This window comes from Heterodontus francisci, chromosome 25 (assembly GCF_036365525.1).
Source record: "Heterodontus francisci isolate sHetFra1 chromosome 25, sHetFra1.hap1, whole genome shotgun sequence".
Lineage (NCBI taxonomy): Eukaryota > Metazoa > Chordata > Chondrichthyes > Heterodontiformes > Heterodontidae > Heterodontus > Heterodontus francisci.
In genome coordinates, this window is record NC_090395.1 from 47,621,487 (window position 1) to 47,639,635 (window position 18,149).

The following is an 18,149-nucleotide window of genomic DNA, read 5'->3' on the forward strand; positions in this document are numbered from 1 at the left end:
CTAACTGTTAACATTGTCACAAAGTGAAACTCCTTCGTGCAGAATGCTGGAAGTTACGGGGTAAACCCATGAGACTTTTTGGGGTACACAAAGCCAATACAGACCAAGAGTAACGACAGGTCAGGCTGTAGCTCTGACTGCAACTGTACGGCTAAATACAAAAACCACTGTGAGTGTAGGGGATGTGAATAAGATACCGGAGAGTTATAGGGAACTCTTGTCGAAAGGAAAAGTAACTCCTTATCGCTCAAGTGAGGCAGGTAAGCCAATCGTTATACTTATGGATACAGGAGCCACCCAAGCTCTTTTGCTGGGGAAAGGCATAACATTTCCACCAGAGAGCGCACTGAATGCCAAGATTTTAGTGAATGGTATTGGCGGAGAGTATATACCCATACCTTTGTATCGGGTTCACCTAGTACTCTTTGATTCAGGGGTGGCACAGTGGCGCAGTGGTTAGCACTGAAGCCTCACAGCAACCCGGGTTCAGTTCTGGGTACTGCCAGTGCGGAGTTTGCAAGTTCTCCCTGTGACCGTGTGGGTTTCCACCAGGTGCTCTGGTTTCCTCCCACAGCCAAAGACTTGCAGGTTGATAGGTAAATTGGCCATTGTAAATTGCCCCTAATGTAGGTAGGTGGTAGGAGAATTGAGGGAAGGTGGGGATGTGGTAAGGAATACGGGATTAATGTAGGATTAGTGTAAATGGGTGGTTGATGGTCAGCACAGACTCGGTGGGCCGAAGGGCCTGTTTCAGTGCTGTATCTCTCTATGACTCTATAACCACCTAATTGAACCCAGTCAAAGCAGCTGGAGTTCCCCAGTGGTGCTCATGCCTAGACTCTGCATAGACTACATAAAAGTGAATGCAGTAACAAAGGTAGACTCCTATCCAATTCCTCACTTGGAAGACTGTATTGACAGCGTGAGCAGTGCCATGTTTCTTACAAAAATAGATTTGTTAAAGGGATACTGACAGTTCCTTTAACGCCCCGAGCTGAAGAAATATCAGCCTTCGTCACACCAGATGGTCTTTTCCAATGCCAAGTGATGCCATTCCGGCTAAAAAATGCACCAGCAACCTTTCAGAGATTAATAAACCAAGTGGTAGCCAGTGTTCCTAACTGTGTGGTTTACCTTAAAGATGTGCTAGTATACAGTGACACTTGGAAGGACCACTTGGAACAACTGGAAGCTTTGTTTTGAAATTTACCACCAGCTGATTTAGTAATAAACCTTGCCAAAAGTGAATTTGCGAAAGAGAGAGTAACCTCCCTTGGGCATATAGTAGGGGAAGGACAAGTGTTGCCAAGAACAGCAAAAGTACCAGCATTGGTGGAGTTCCCTACCTCTAAACTAAGCGAGAAATCATGAGGTTTTGGGGGATGTGTGGTTTCTACCGCAAGTTTGTCCAAAATTTTAGTACTATAGCTGCTCCACTGATAGATTTACTACAGAAAAAGAAAACTAAGGTAGTGTGGTCAGGAGAGTGCCAAGCATCTTTTGAGAGGCTGAAAGCCATTTTGATTAATAAACCAGTGTTGGCTGCTCCAAATTTCACTAAGCCCTTCAAAGTAGCGATTGATGCTAGTGACCTGGGGGTCGGTGCAGTCCTGTTACAAGACGATGAATCAGGCATAGAAAGGTCAGTGGGATACTTTTCCAAAAAGCTAAATCGACACCAAAAAATACAGTGGAAAAAGAAATCCTAGGTTTATTATTGGCTCTTAAGCATTTTGAAGTCTATGTCTGCCACCACTACAGAGAGACACTAATATATACTGATCATAACCCCTAGCTTTTGTGGAAAAATTTAAAAACCAGAATGCCAGACTATTCCGATGGAGTTTACTATTGCAACCTTATCACTTAAAGATCATCCACATTGCGGGCAAAAATAATGTAATTGCAGATGCTCTTTCTAGAATCTTACTTTGCTTTGAGTTATATTTGTGCAAAGATAGTACAAAGCAGAACTGTATTAGCTACAGGTAAAGAATGAATAAGTATGAGTGTGAAAATGTGTTTTAAAATATGTTTTCATCTTCTATTTTTTCCACACTTTGTAATGAAACGCATTTAAAAATGGTGTTTCATTCCTCCACCCTTGGAGGAGCTACAGGTGCTTCCATTTTATTGTTAAATTTTGAAGATTTGTGTTTTAAACTGAAAAGGAGTCCATGGATGTTGTTTTTTTTTTTAAACAAGGGTCACGGAGATGTCTGGATTGTAAACAGTTACTTGAAGGCATCTGTCTTCAAATAATTACCCAGCAGGAGTTGTTTTTGACTTTCGGAAAGATGTTTATGAAGAAGTGACAGGTCAAGGTTTATAGGGGTCAGGAGGCTTGATTCTTGCGACATTGGTTTTGGTTTCGCTTTGGACAGTGAATTGGGATATGGACAATGATATCAAAAGACAGTTGAAGAAAACTTGCCAAGAGAGCAAAACCCCAGCTCAGTCTGTTCTGGCTCTTTGAAAACACACCATTAACATACCATTTGCCTTTGCTCCATGACCTTCTGGTCAGTTATTCTCTGTGACCTTGTCCTATCAACACCTTCTCTTTGGTTATCTCATGCCCCACCCCTGCATTATTTGCTTAAAACCTGTTACTTTTCTAATATTTGCCAGTTCTGATGAAGGGTCACTGACCTGAAACGTTAACTCTGCTTCTCTCTCCACTTTGAAAAAGCATGCCAGTTTTCCATTTCTTGAGAAGCTGAGAAGCAAGTGTTAGAAACTGCCTGAAACCCCTATTACTGCAATTTTCCCTGGAAAGCCTGCCCAAACTAATCTTCAATGTCACCTGACAAGAACTGTTCTAGGAAGATCCCAGTGACAACCGTCTATATGAATATGGGATGCCAACCCAGAAAAGGACTTCTGACATCTTTTCATATCTTTTTCTTTCTTCAAGAATTAGGAAGTATTCGACCAACGTATTTTTTTCTGTTTTGTAATAATAGCTCTAAAGAGTAAATCTCTATTTTTTTCAGTTAACCGGTATATATGTGTGTGTCACCATCCCCTCCACCAATCATATTAGGTTTGACCACACTCCACCGCCTCCCCCCCCCCTCCCCCCAACACTGAAATACTTACCTGCTCCCCACTCCCCACCAGTGTCCCACATCGGATCTCCGAAGAGATCTCAACGTGCAGGATTGCCAGCCACTGGCTATAGCGGAGCGGGACAGACGGCGGGAGCAGGTAAGTATTTAATTCATTTATTTTTATAAATTTAAATATTTAGATTGGTCTCCCTTCGGTAAACAGTGGTGGGGGGGGGGTGCCACCACGAGGCCTCGTTGTCGCCAACAATATCGGGCTGGGCCTTCCCGGCGTCGAGGCCCATGGTGGGCCTCTCCTGGAGACATTTTCCGGCACCCCACCCCCATCAAAACCCCCGATGTCGGGCGGACTTGTAAAATCCAGCCCAGAGTCTGTGATTGACCGTATCAGTAAGTGGGAAAAAATTTAAATATATGTTGTGACCTGTGCAGAAGCGGAACTAGAATAAATAGTGCACTCCTCCCGCCTCGGTCATAACAGTACACAGATACAGATCAGCTACCACACAATATACATAGGTTTCTTGCTTTCCTATATATTTCTTTTCAGGTTTCAGTGTTTATTTTAGCCATTTTCAGTTACACGAAGTCTAGAACTTGTGAAAGTAGTAGAGTTCTGGTTGTTTTGTTGTTGTCATGGTTCAGAAACTGTAATCCAGAATTATTTGATCAGGAGGGGAAGTGAGGTTATTTGGTTTAACTAAGACACTGATGAGTTTATTGATGGAAATTGGAAAACCAGTATACAAGAGCAAAAATAAAGTAACTAACCCGCAAAATCAGGAAAGCTGTAAATGTTGGAATACTAGATTAATAATCTGCTAGTAAATTTTGAACAACTTTTCTGAAATCTTCATGGAGTTATAATATACACCTCAAAAATGATGCGCAATTGCAGCAATGATGGAGGGATAGGCACAACAGGGAACTTCTTTTCCTTTTTATAGGTAATGAAGCATGGCAGACAATTCAAGTAAAAGCTTGGAAATTACTGCCCTCAGAGATTGTGTCCAAATAATATTTATGCTCTTCACCGTACATTAACGGAAGCTATTCAAGCGCAAATTTATGAGCTTAATGGGATCAGTGTGTAGACACGTTCTATTAGATGAACCAAAAATGAAATCAAATTTTCACTTTCAGAGCACTGCAGATGAGATTCTTCATCCAGATACTGTCTGGCTGCAGAGCCCACCACAAATATACTCTTTCAATATCCACTTCCTTGGTTTGAAAGCAAAAGTGCAAAAGATTGACCTGGGGCAACACAATGACTTGGCGAGTTTTTCTAGTGAGTCATACAAGTCAGAAAGTCTTCAGTTAGATCCACAACGTGTGCAGATTAGCTGATGCCCAGCTGCTATATAGCACTGGTGAGACAATTGACCTCAGCGCTTCTGAAGTAGGATGGATTACCACTCTTCATCAGTATCCAGTGACCCTTGCTGGAAGTGCACATGTGGACAAGAAGTCCCACTCTCCCCCGTCAAATAGTCAGCCTACGCTCACTGTCAAAGTTCACATGAATAATGGCCACTTGAATGATTGGGAGAAGAGGAAGGAAAGAGAAGAACAAGGAAAGAGAAGAACATCAGCAAGAAAATAAGAGAGAATGACAGATCTACCTGCACATATGATGCAACAATGTTAATCTTCACATCTGGGATTTTTGACGGACGGGAAACCAGTCTTTAAAGTTGTAATTAGACACGGAAAATACCTTTTAAAAACTTACTCCCAACTCCAAAATGGACAACAGAAGCAAGATGAAGAAAGGAAACTGAAAGAATTTAAACTTTATTTCTTAAAAGGGAGAAAATGTTAGGAAAGCAAGGATAGGTTATAAAAGTAAAATTTAAGGGACAAGTTGGAAAGCTGGATATAATGGGGCAACAGGTTAAACAGAATTAGTGTTAAAAAAGTTTAGTTAAAATTATAGTTAAGTCTTTACAATCAATATTGTAATAATAAACATTACCCCTGATGTTATGAGGACTAAAGCTAATATTAGTGTTACATCAAGCATCACAATGCATGAACTAAAACATTTTTTTTAAAAAAGGTTGGCCTAGGGAGACAGGAATTCTCTATACCTGTAGACAGTTTAAGAGTATAAAAGGTCTAATACAGGTTCTTGCCCTTCCCAACTTCCCATAATATATATCACAAAAAGTCCAATATACAGCAGGTATTTCATTGGCCTCAAGACAGGCCAATTTATCTTACAAATATTATATCTGAAGATCTTCTCACCAAAAGTATAGATAAACTTGGCATATTACACATCACCTTAAATTAATTTTTTTATACAATTAGTGATGGGTTACCTGCATTCTTAATGCTTGACAAATAAAATTTGTGGGTCTCACTATCATTTCATATGGATGCCTCATGTCACGATGTTAGTGACACAACTTGAAAATAATATGCCAATGATTGTGAAATTTTTCTAATCTGGATACTGCTGCCAATTTCCTTGAAGTCAGAATCATTAATGTTAACATTTGGACATCCAATATATAGTGACTGTTAAACCCAGCATAGTGGATAATATTACAAACAAATATTTAGCCTACCAGTTTCTTGGGTCTACCTCTGGGCTTCGTTCCTCCTGCACCACTGGATTTCTGGAAAAGTAACAAGGTATGAAAATTGAGAATGTGCAAATCATTTTTTTAAAATTATATTTCAAAACACGTTCTAAAAGAGCTGTTGTGCACATCCATCCAGAAGCCTTACTAAGTCATCAAATTAAGTGATTAGGATAATGGGGAAATATTGCTAAAGGGGACTTAAGTAATATGTAAGCATATCCATCATCTCCTGCATTCTGCAACTTTTTTCTCACCTTTTAGCAAACACTGCTAGGATAACAAAACTGCCCTTCAGGGAAGGGAACCTACCCTACCACCCCTACCCTACCCTGGGCTACTCAGGAATTCTCTCTTAAGCCATGTGGTTGGCTCTTAGGCCCCAATTATAAAGGAAGTGCATAAACAGTGCACGGGAACACAAAAGGGATGGCAAACCCGCGGGTCCAAGATGTGGAGGCCTGGCCAAACAAATGAGGCCCTGATGTTATGAATAAATGTTCCCAGAGACCCACTCAAACCCAGACAGATTTTATTTGCTCAGCTTCTTCTGGCCCATGCTCCCTTCCCAACAAGTCTGGTCTGACATAGAAGCTGTCACTGCTCCCCCACTTAGGTCTTCAACTAAAATTGCAGATCACATCCCGATTAAAGCATCCAACCCTATCAACATATTTAAAGAAGTACCCCACTTCCTCGTGAGTGGCCGGTTCTCTTGCTCAGAACAGAAGGTCAAGATCAGGTGTTAAGTGAGCGCTTCTGGTATTTTTTGTAAAATATGTTTTTAGAAATTATAGTTGAATTTTGGACATTGAATCATCTGAAGATTGCTGAACTTTGTGGGTGTTTTTCTTAAAAGGAAGGTCAACAGAAGGTTGACTAGTAAATGAGTTTTTACTGGAAGGCTCATGATTTCAAGTAAACACAGCAGGAGGTTTGACCTGAGGAGCTATTTGCTTTTTGACAAGTCAGGATTTATGGCTGTCATAGGACTTGCCTCTGAAAAAAGTTGGTTTCCTTTTGAACTGTTTAAAAAAAGACAATTGTTTTGGCAAAAACAGGCAGATGGAGTTTGCTTAATGACCTGCCAGGAGAAGAAGACCATGCTTAACTTGCTTTTGAAAAGCAAATTCTTATTAGATTAGAGATACAGCACTGAAACAGGCCCTTCGGCCCACCGAGTCTGTGCCGACCATCAACCACCCATTTAAACTAATCCTACACTAATCCCATATTCCTACCAAACATCCCCACCTATCCCTATATTTCCCTACTACCTACCTATACTAGTGACAATTTATAATGGCCAATTTACCTATCAACCAGCAAGTCTTTTGGCTTGTGGGAGGAAACCGGAGCACCCGGAGAAAACCCACGCAGACACAGGGAGAACTTGCAAACTCCACACAGGCAGTACCCGGAATCGAACCCGGGTCCCTGGAGCTGTGAGGCTGCAGTGCTAACCACTGCGCCACTGTGCCGCCCTCTGTATCAAGTTGTACTATTACACCCCCACCCCCTAACCCACCTCCCGGTATTTGAAGAAATCATGAATGTTTGCAGAAACCTTGCATCTTTAAAAGAAATTTGCATCAAATATGTGAGAATTGAAACCTTTGTTACTGCACACCTGATGTAAGACCTATGTGAAGCCTTCTCTAGCTGCATTTCTTGAAAGTCTACCCAGACTGTTCATCAACATTGCCTGGAAAGAACTATTCTAGGAAGATTCCTAGTGGCATGCACCTATTTGCCTTTGGGACACCTCGCCAAAACAAAGGACTTTCATATCTTCCATTCAGTCAGTTTTTTTTGTTCCTTCTATTTCTTTGTAACAGCTATAAACAAAAATACCTTTTTTCCCGGTTAACTGGTTGTGTATGTTAGTATGTGTGTGAGCGATAGGATAAAAAAAAGGGGCTTTAATATTTCAATTCACGTATATGTTTACTTCATTATTGGTTAAGACTTGGTTTATAATAAATGGATAATTTTGTTGTTTATTAAAGAAAGCTGGTTGGTGTCGTCATGCTAGGCCCCAGGCCCCCACCTGTCAAGAATGAGGCACATTAATGTTGTCATGAATATTGATTTTAAATTGTTGCTGGAGCGAGGAAATGACTTGTTAAACAGATCAGCCGTGGCTGGAAAAGACGTTTGCATATCAACAGACTGTGCTTGCAAGGCCAAAGGACCATTCCCTGGCACATTCAACCCACAATGGACCTTGATCACCAGGTATTGTGTGTAAGAGGAGCATTCCAGAGACTGCTAGAGGTGATACAGTCCAGGACTGGTTAGACCAGCTGGTCACATGGCTAACTGGCTGTTCCAGGGTTTTTTGAACTAGCCACAGAGAGTTTGAACTGGAGAGAGAGTGTTTGCTCCTAGACTGAAATCTCTCCTGTCTGCACCCATCTCTTTCTCACAAGCCTCTGAATCCACTAAAGACACATGAACCCCAAGAGAGACAAGTATTCTACAACGAACAAGGTGTAAGAATAATACTGGGCCCCAATGCAAAGCAAGATCTACCTACAATCAAGGTCTTTACAGTGAGCTTGAAGAACCGTAACAAAAACTCTTCAGATATTGCCTCAAGCTTTTCCACTTTATTTTTCTTCTGCTCTTTTCTGTCTCTATTTGCATGTGTGTATCGCATATGCAAACTAACGTGGGCGCGTCATGTATCCGTAGGCATCAACCGAATTAGAGTTTAAGTTCAAGTTTAATAAATTTCAACTTTTCTTCTGTAAACCTAAGAAAACGTATTTGTGCTGGTTTCTTTGCCTTTTAATTGGAAAGCGGTGAACAAGGATTCACCAAGGGGGAGCTAAAAACAGTGGCCAGACTTTTACGCTACCCCAACGAGCCGGATGGTGGGGGGAGTGGCGTAAAATGGAGCGGGAGGCTCTGGGAAGCTTTCTCAACCCCCTCCCACCTCTGCCCCCCTTTATGTAGGGCGGGGGGGCAAATAACGGCCCACCCGCCCGAGGCCAATCAAGGCCCTTAAGTGGCCACTTAACACACACTTAAAGGCCTCCGCCCGCCTCCACATGGATTTTACGCATGGCAAGCAGGCATCCCGGAGCTGGGAAAAGCCGCCTGGGAGAAACAGACGGCTTCTAATCATCTTGGGGAGGGCGGGACCCTGCTTATCGGGCACAGGGTGCCCAATGCAGGGCAGCCCCCGCTACTCCAACCATCCCAAAGACCCAACACGCCCCCCTTCCCCCCCAAACGACCACCCTTGCCTCGCCAGGGCCCGACCGTTTACCTCCAGCGAGGCAACCAAAACTTACCTGGCTCCATGTCTTCCTCTGCAGTCGGCAGGGCTGCAGTCCCAGCAGCGGCTACCGCAACCGGTGGCGCTGCTGGGACTACAAGCTGCCGGCCCACTGCTTGGCCGGCAGCTCAAAGAAGTGTGACTTCCTCCCTCAAGAAGGTGGAAGACCCGCCTCGGAACAATTAAAGCCTGCGGACCCGTAAAATGTGGGACGGATCCAGAGGTGAGGCGGAAGCACATTCGCCACCGACTTTTCAGTCAGTGTCCGGCTCCCGTCCGCCCAACGTGAAATCCCAGCCAGTGTGGTTAAAAATAAAAGCTTGTTACGGTAAGACCAGGTGAAGGCTGAAAGGGACCCCTAGACACTTTTCTCACCTAGTCGTAACATTGTGCTTTATTCTCGGGAAAAATAGAGGGCTGAATTTGAAAAGCCTCCTGCGCCGGGGGTCATGGCAGGGAGGCACGGAAAATATTTCCAGGAGAGGCCCGCCATGGGCCTCAATGCCGGGAAGGCCCTGCCGCATTTTACCGGCGGCAGCGAGGCCTCGGTAAAGCGAGGCTCTGCACCGCACAATGGCAGAGGCTTTGTTTACATATTTAAATAAATTTAAATACATGCAAAAGCATTCACCTTGTCCCCATCGCTGTCCCGTGCTGACATTCCGGCCGGTGGCCAGAACTCTGGCGCCTTCGAATCTCCATTCGGAGATCCGAGGCATGACACTGGTGGGGGTGGGCGGAGGGGCAGGAGGAGTGAATTTCTCAGGGCGGGAGTGGGAGGGAGATGCAAAAACCAATGCAATTGGTTGCGGGGGGAAGGTCGTGAGTGAAAACTTACTTTTTCAGGGTGACAGAACAAATAATAAATGGTTTATTCATGGGAGGTGTTGGAAGCAGTGATTGGAAGTGTGAGTATGATTTTATTTTAATCTTTTACCAAACCTGTCCTCTTAAAAATTAAAATTACCTGTCAGGGATTGAAGCCCTTTAAAAATGGCGCCGGCGCGGAGGCACCAGATGCCATTGCCGGAGACTAAGTGCCCACCCCCTCTACCTCATCGGGGACTAAGTGCCCACCCCCTCCATGTTAATGAGCCGCCGCGCAAAATATCACGGCAGCTCTGCAGCGCTCGTGTGCCGTGCACCTTTTGAAGCTTGTCGCATTCAGCCCAGAGTATCTGATTTACCATTTTGGTAAGTGGGAAAATTGAAATATATGTTGTGATCTGTGGAGAAGTAGGGCTGAATTAACAGTGCACTCCTCCTGCCTCGGGCATAATAAATTGATTGCAGGCTCATCCAGGATTAAGCCCAATGCCAACAATGTTCAATTGTAAGTGGGAGAATATTAAGGAAATAAAGGGAAATAAAAGAACCAGGTTTCTTGTGTAATAGAGTAAAGTCTACATCACCGGAATGTCTTTAGCAGTTGCTGAAACTTTTCTGGGGAAGGTGGGTATATCCCTGAGTGACTTGCGATACTTAACCAAGGTAAAGCTAATGGCATTGTCAGCACAATTCGGGTTAGAATTGAAGTCAGGAGCTGAAAAAGCAGAGGTAATTGAAGTAATAGCCCAACATTTGGAATTGGAAGAAGGCGGCGGAAATCAGAGGGTAGTGCAGTTAAGTTAGCTAAAATTCAATCACAAACGAAAAACTTGAGCAGGAACAAGAAATGGAAAAACTTAAGCTTCAAAAGGAAAAGGAAAAAGAAATAAAACTAAGAAAACTTGAACAGGAAAAAGAAGAAAACAAACAAGAAAAGGAAATAGAAAAATGTAAAATGAGTTTGCAATAGAAATGGCAATGAAAAAATTTGAGTTTGAGGACAAGGAAGTAGCAAGAGAAAGACAGGGAAAGGAATTCAAATGAAGAGAGATGGAATTAAGACAACAGCGTGTCTTGACGCCAGTGGAGATTCTGGTCAGGAAGAATCTGAGTCCAGCCCAGGACCCAGCAAAAAGCTGTTTAAGTTTATACAAGCTCTCCCCAACTTTGAGGAAAGGGACGTAGAGACATTTTTCATTTCTTTTGAAAAGATAGCCAAACAAATGAATTGGCCAAAGGAAAGCTAGACACTGCTTATGCAAAGCAGGTTGATGGGCAGAGCTCATGAAGTTTATGCCTTGCTTTTTGAAGAGGCTTCTGAAATTATGAAATGGCAAAAAAGGCTATTCTCACTGCATATGAGTTAGTCCCTGAAGCTGAACGACAGAAGTTTCAGAACTCCGGAGATTGGCAGGGCAGACTTATATAGAATTGAAGAGGGTAAAGCAAATTAATTTTGATGGTTGGATACGGGCACTAAAGATGTAAGCCACGAATGAGAACCTTATGAGAACTGATTCTCTTTGAGGAATTTAAAAATTCACTCCCTCCAGTTGTGAGAACTCATGTAGAGAACCAGAAGGTTTCAAGAGCCAGACAGGCAGTGGAAATTGCTGAGGATTTTGAGCTTGTGTATAAACCCAAATCCTTAGTCCATCACTCCCACAAACCAGGAGAAGGATAGAAGATGGGAGAGTGTTAGGAAGGCAAGTAGCCAAGACCAAGAAGGGACAGCTGGGAACCCCCTTGGATCCCCACCTCATGTCAGAAAAGAAGGTGCTGAAGGTAAAAGTGAGGTCTGCAAGCCTAAGCGTTATCATTGTCACAAGGTGGGACATCAGAATGCTGGAAGTTGTGAGGTAAACCCATGGGACTTGTTGGGGTACACAAACTCAAGGCAGAGAAAGGGGCTCTGACTGTGAGTACAGCAGATCAGGCTGTAGCTTTGACAGCAGCTGTAAAGCCAAATACAAAAAACAATATGACTGTAGGGGTTGAGAATAAGATAACTGAAAGTTATAGGAATTCTTGTTGAAAGAAAAAGTAACTCCTTATCCCTTAAGTGAGGCAGGCAAACCTATAGTTATACTTAGGGATACAGGAGCCACCCAAACTCTTTTGCTCGGAAAAGGCATAATATTTCCATCAGAGACCACACTGAATACCATCGTTTCTGTGACTGGTATTGGTGGGGCGTATATACCCGTATCTTTGTATCCAGTGCACCGAGAGTGTGACCTAATGTCTGGGACGCTAACTGTAGGCGTTGTCCATAGTTTGCCAGTGGATGGAATTGATCTACTCCTGGGGAATTATTTGGCCGGAGCAAAAGTATTAGTTTCTCCCGTAGTCACAGAGAAACCAAATGAAGTTAAAGAGACAGAACAGTTACAGGAAAAGGTTCCAGGATTTTTTCCTTAGTGTGTAGTAACCCGAGCAATGGCTAAACAAGTTCCATTGTCAGAGGTACAATTGGCACCACAGACAGCCGAATATCTGAAACTTTTTTGGGGGATTTAGATCATCCAAATGAAAGTGTTTAATAAATCTTCTCTGATCACCACTCAACAAGCTGATCAAGGGTTAAATAAAGTGGTACAATCAGCTCTGACAGAAGCTGAGGCAAAAGGTGTTAAAGTTGGGGTTCTGATGAGGAAGTGGAGACCACTTCACAGACCGGCAGACAAAGAGTGGACCATTGTTCAACAGATAGTGGTACCGTCTAAGCAAGACAAATGTAGGTCCCTTACAGTTAGAAACAGGGGAATTTATTCTGGGGAACAAAGAAATGGCTGACCAACTAAATGCATACTTTGGTTCTGTCTTCACAAAGGAAGACACAAATATCATACCAGAAATGTTGGGGAACACAGGGCTTAGTGAGAGAGAGGAACTGGAGGAAATCAGTATTAGTAGAGAAATGGTGTTGGAGAAAGTGATGGGATTGAAGGCCGATAAATCCCCAGGGCCTGATGGTATGCATCCTAGAGTACTTAAGGAAGTGGCCCTAGAAATAGTGGATGCATTGGTGGTCATCTTCCAAGATTCTACAGACTCTGGAACAGTTCCTACAGACTGGAGGGTAGCTAATGTAACCCCACTATTTAAAAAGGGAGGTAGAGAGAAAGCATGGAATTATAGACCAGTCAGCCAGATGTCGGTAGTGGGGAAAATTCTAGAGTCCATTGTCAAATATTTTATAGCAGAGCACTTGGAGAACAGTGGTAGAATTGGGCAGAGTCAGCATGGATTTACGAAAGGGAAATCATGCTTGACAAATCTACTAGAATTCTTCGAGGATGTAACTAGTAGAGTTGATGAGGGGGAGCCAGTGGATGTGGTTTATTTGGACTTTCAGAAGGCTTTCAACAAAGTCCAACATAAGAGATTGGCATATAAATTTAAAGCGCATGGGATTGGGGGATTGCGATGGATAGAAAATTGGTTGGCAGACAGGAAACAAAGAGTAGGGATAAATGGGTCTTTTTCCGAATGGCAGGCAGTGACTAGTCGGGTACCGCAGGGAACGGTGCTAGGACCCCAGCTATTCACAATATATATTAATGATTTAGATGAGGGAACTAAATGTAGTATCTCCAAATTTGCAGATGACACAAAACTGGGTGGGAGGGTGAGTTGTGAGGAGGATGCAGAGAGGCTTCAGGGTGATTTGGACAAGTTGAGTGAGTGGGCTAATGTATGGCAGATGCAGCATAATGTGGATAAATGTGAGGTTATCCACTTTGGTAGCATAAAACAGGACGGCAGATTATTATCTGAACGACTATAAACTGAGAGAGGGGAATATGCAGCGAGACCTGGATGTTCTCGTACACCAGTCACTGAAGGTAAGCATGCAGGTGCAACAGGCGGTAAAAAAGGCAAATGGTATGTTGGCCTTCATAGCGAGAGTATTCGAGTACAGGACCAGGGATGTCTTGCTGCAATTATACAGGGCCTTGGTGAGGCCACACCTGGAATATTGTGTGCAGTTTTGGTCTCCTTATCTGAGGAAGGATGTTCTTGCTATAGAGGGACTGCAGCGAAGGTTTACCAGACTGATTCCTGGGATGGCTGGACTGACGTATGAGGAGAGATTGAATCGGTTAGGATTATATTCGCTGGAGTTCAGAAGAGTGAAGGGGGAATGTCATAGAAACCTATAAAATTCTAACAGGACTTGACAGGGTAGATGCAGGAAGGTTATTCCCGATGGTGGGGGAGTCCAGAATCAGGGGTCATAGTCTAAGGATACGGGGTAAACCTTTCAGGACTGAGATGAGGAGAAATTTCTTCACCCAGAGAGTGGTGAGCCTGTGGAATTCGCTACCACAGAAAGCAGTTGAGGCCAAAGCATTGTATGTTTTCAAGAAGGAGTTAGATATAGCTCTTGGGTCTAAAGGGATCAAAGGGTATGGTGCGAAAGTGGGAACAGTTTACTGAGTTGGATGATCAGCCATGATCATAATGAATGGCGGAGCAGGCTCGAAGGGCCGAATGGCCTACTCCTGCTCCTATTTTCTATGTTTCTATATATCGTCAGGAATTATTAAGGTTACCGCATGAAATTCTTATAGGACATATGGGGACCCGGAAGACCAAATTACGTATAAAAGTCAACATTATTACTGGCCAGGTCTTTCCAAGGATGTGATGCAGTTTTGTAAAACATGCCATACATGCCAGATTGTGGGAAACGGCAACCTGCCATAAAACCAGCACCTCTAATTCCCATACCAGTTATTGGAGAGCCATTTAGTAGGGTGTTGGTAGACTGTGTAGGACCCTCACTGAAAACAAAAGCGGGACACCAATATATACTCACGATCGTGAATATGGCTACGCAATTCCCACAGGCCATTCATTTGAGGACAATTACTGCTAAGGTAGTGGTAGAGAAGTTAACCCAGTTCTTCACTAGATATAGATTACCAATTGAAATTCAGTTGGATCAAGGTTCCAATTTTATGTCTAAGATATTTCAAGAGGTTATGGGTATAACACAGTTAAAGTCTTCAGCATACCACCCGCAGGCGTAGGGAGCTTTAGAAAGGTACCATCAGACCCTCAAAACAATGATCAGGGCATACTGTCATGAATATCCCCATGATTGGGATAAAGGGCTAGACTTTCTTTTATTTGCCACTACAGATTCACCTAACGATTCTCCAGGTTTTAGTCCTTTTGAATTAGTTTACGGATATGAGATAACAGGTTCTCTAAATCTAATTAAAGAAAGGTTTTTAGAACAGAGGAACGAATCTTCTGTACTAGATTATGTATCCGTGTTCTGGGAATGGCTCACGAGAGCTTGTAATGTGGCTCAAGAACACTTTAAAGCATCCCAAACCACTATGAGAAAATGGGCAAACAAGCATGCTAAGACCTGAACATTTCAACCAGGGGATAAAGTGTTGGAATTACTACCTTTACAGGGTGAACCATTAACAGCATGGTTCAGTAGTCCATATAAAGTGGTCAAAAGACTTGGTAAGGTAAATTATTTGATTGTCACACGGGTGAAACAAACCCTTGTAAAATTCACCTTAAAAAGGTAATCGTTTTGAGGAACAAAGGGGGAGTCTTTTCAGTACAGGACTAGAGACAGCAACATTAGTCTGGTCTGTCCTCAGCCACGCAGTACAACAAAAAAGCCATTTTTGAATTCCAGAAAGGCTGAGAGAAAGCACAAGAGAGAGAGAGAACGAGAGCGACAGAAATCGGTTCCAGCCAACACAGTTGAACCCTGCTGAGACAAGTTGGAAGGTAGATAGAGCAGGCACAGGAAAGTGCTTTTGTAAAAACGGCTCTACCAGTGAGAATTGACCTAAGACATCAGCACCACCTTCAGCCCAAAGTGAACCACCAGGAGACTGCAACAACGCAACGATTACCAGACAACCAGCAAATAGGCCTGCAAATTTAAAATTTACCTTCCGAGAGGATCCCACTGGTTATTCTTGAAACAACAGACTTTTACAATCTGAACTCTGAATATCTCTTACCCTGTACTTTTTTATCCTCGCGAGCACGTGTGAGAGTAATTGCGTGCATGAGTGGTACTGCGAACATTTTTGGGCGATGAGTATTGTTTAGTAAATATTAAATCTGCTGTTTTAAACCTACAAGAAAACCTGTCACTGTTTGTTTATTTGACAAATAAAACACAAGGAGTTAAAACACTAGTAACAAAAACATTTGTTGTGGGTCAGTTCGGAGCTGAACAGCGGAAACCAGCCTCGCCATCACCCACCTCGCCATTACAAATTTGGGGCTCATCTGGGATCCTGAACCATCAGATTAAATGAGAATTTTGGAAACGGGATGAAAATTGACCTCAAAAATTGTGGAAAAGTGAAATAACAGGTTTTATTGTATTCTTCTGTTTTTCCTCTACAGTGCCAGGAACAAAAGACATGGCCACATTTAATGCTAAAAGAGTTTGTAGAGCAGGGAGACATATCTCATGAAAAGATAAATAAATTAAGTATTGAAGATTTAAAAAGCTTAGCTGTCCTGGTGGGAGTCACTTTCAAACAAAAGACAAAGAAAACTGAAATAAAGAAGTCTGGCTAACTATTTAAAACTTACCCTGAACCAAAAGAAGAAAACCTGGAACTGGAGTCTGAAAGTGTAGCTCTAGCTAGAATAAAGTTGCAGTTGAAGAGGGTAGATGTAGTTTCAGAAGAAAAAAGAGAGGCGAGACAGTTTGAGTTAGGAAGGCTACAAGTGCAACTGAAAATGACATCAGCCAATCAAACCTTTTCCCAATTTAGCAAAACTTTGATGTATTGAGACACTCACGGTGATGCCAAAATTTACTGCGAGGCGACAGTCATATTTTATCATCTTTCAGAAAATAGCTACCAAGCTAAAATGGCCAAAAGAGTTTGTACTCTCTTTTTACAAGGCAAATTAGTAGGAAGGGCTCGCAAAGCATTTTCTCTGTTATTAGAAGAGAGTTCCTCCAACTATGAACAAACTAAGACAGCAATTCTAAATGCATAGGAGTTAGTATCTGAAGCCTACCGACAGAAATTGAGATACACTAAGAAAAGACCCGCCAAGACTTACATTGAAGGAATTAAACAAATGGCTTTTGACCGCTGGATACAATCTCGCAAGCTAGAACCCACATATGAAAATTTGAGAGAAGTGATCTTGCTGGAAGAATTTAAAAATAGCATTCCATTTAATATCAGAACCCATATTGAAGAGCAAAGAGTTACAAGGGTAAGATAAGCAGCAGAAATGGCCGACGACTATCAGTTAATACATAGACCCCAAACTCAGAATAAATGTGGGTCGAGTAACTCTTACAGGCTAGGGAGAGATAGGAGGGTTGCAGATGAAGCTGAAATTGGCTCAAGAGAAAAGGAGAATAGGGAAAGAAAACCAGATCAATCTCCAACATTTAAAAGAAGGAACCAAGATGATAAACCAGTAGGGGCACACCAAATGTGCTTTCAGTGTGGAAAATCTGGGCATATCAAAACAGATTGTTGGTATTCCAAAAAAGCAACAGGAGGTGCTGCAGTCAAGACAGTGTCCATAGCTAGGAAGGTGATAAGCATGTATGCTCATGTGGCACTGGATCAAAATACCTATAAGAACTTTTTACAAAAAGGAAAAATGACTCCTTTTGTATCCCAGGTACTAGGCAAAGAGATAACTATCCTCAGGGACACCAGTTGTCTTCAAAACTATTTGTAGGAAATATTACAGAGATGCTAGCCAAAAGCAGAACAAATACCACGGTATTGGTAAAAAGGCTTAATAGCAAATGTTTGAAGTTTCCCTTAGTTAAAAGTTTACCTACAGACTAAGTTGGTCAGCAGGATAGTAACGGTCAAGGTCATTCTGAGTTTACCAATGCAGGGGGTCAACTTATTGCTGGGCTTTGACTTAGCAGGAAGCATGGTATCGTTTCCAGAGAAACCAGAGCAGTCCACAGAACTTGGGGAAACTGAAGGGAACAAGTGAAAGCTTGCGCAGCTGCAGAGGGCTGAGGAGGTCCCAAAAATCCCACAGGGGGCGACAGAGCCAGTAGAATTTAAAGAGGCCAAGACAGAGCCAGAGGAAAATAAAGGTGCTGAGACAAAAGCAGCAGGGCTTTGGTCAGCAGAAATCTTTTTTAAAGACTTAAATAGGGACAAGCAAAGCTCCCAAACAGGCAAGTCAAAAGGGAGGGAGATGCCTCAACTAGCTGAAGTGCCATAGGGAAATGCAGTGGAAGCTCGACAGCCACCTGAAAGCAGTAGTGTCCCAGAGGACATGGAGCAGATTGGGGAAAACCCACCCTTGAAGTAAAGGAAAAAGGGAAGGTAATATACCCTAAGGTAAACAGCATGTGAGAAAGTCACAAGAAAACTA

General features: G+C 42.7%; 1 protein-coding gene across 8 annotated transcripts in view; it reads right to left on the reverse strand.

The window, feature by feature from the left end:
* hmga1a (high mobility group AT-hook 1a) overlaps nucleotides 1-18,149 on the reverse strand; it is a 138,798-nt gene that overhangs the window by 92,338 nt on the left and 28,311 nt on the right. For all 8 annotated transcript variants that reach the window (XM_068057186.1, XM_068057184.1, XM_068057187.1 and 5 more), the window contains one exon: nucleotides 5,648-5,698. In XM_068057186.1, the coding sequence (XP_067913287.1) occupies nucleotides 5,648-5,698 (51 nt within the window). The remainder of the gene's footprint in view (nucleotides 1-5,647; nucleotides 5,699-18,149) is intronic.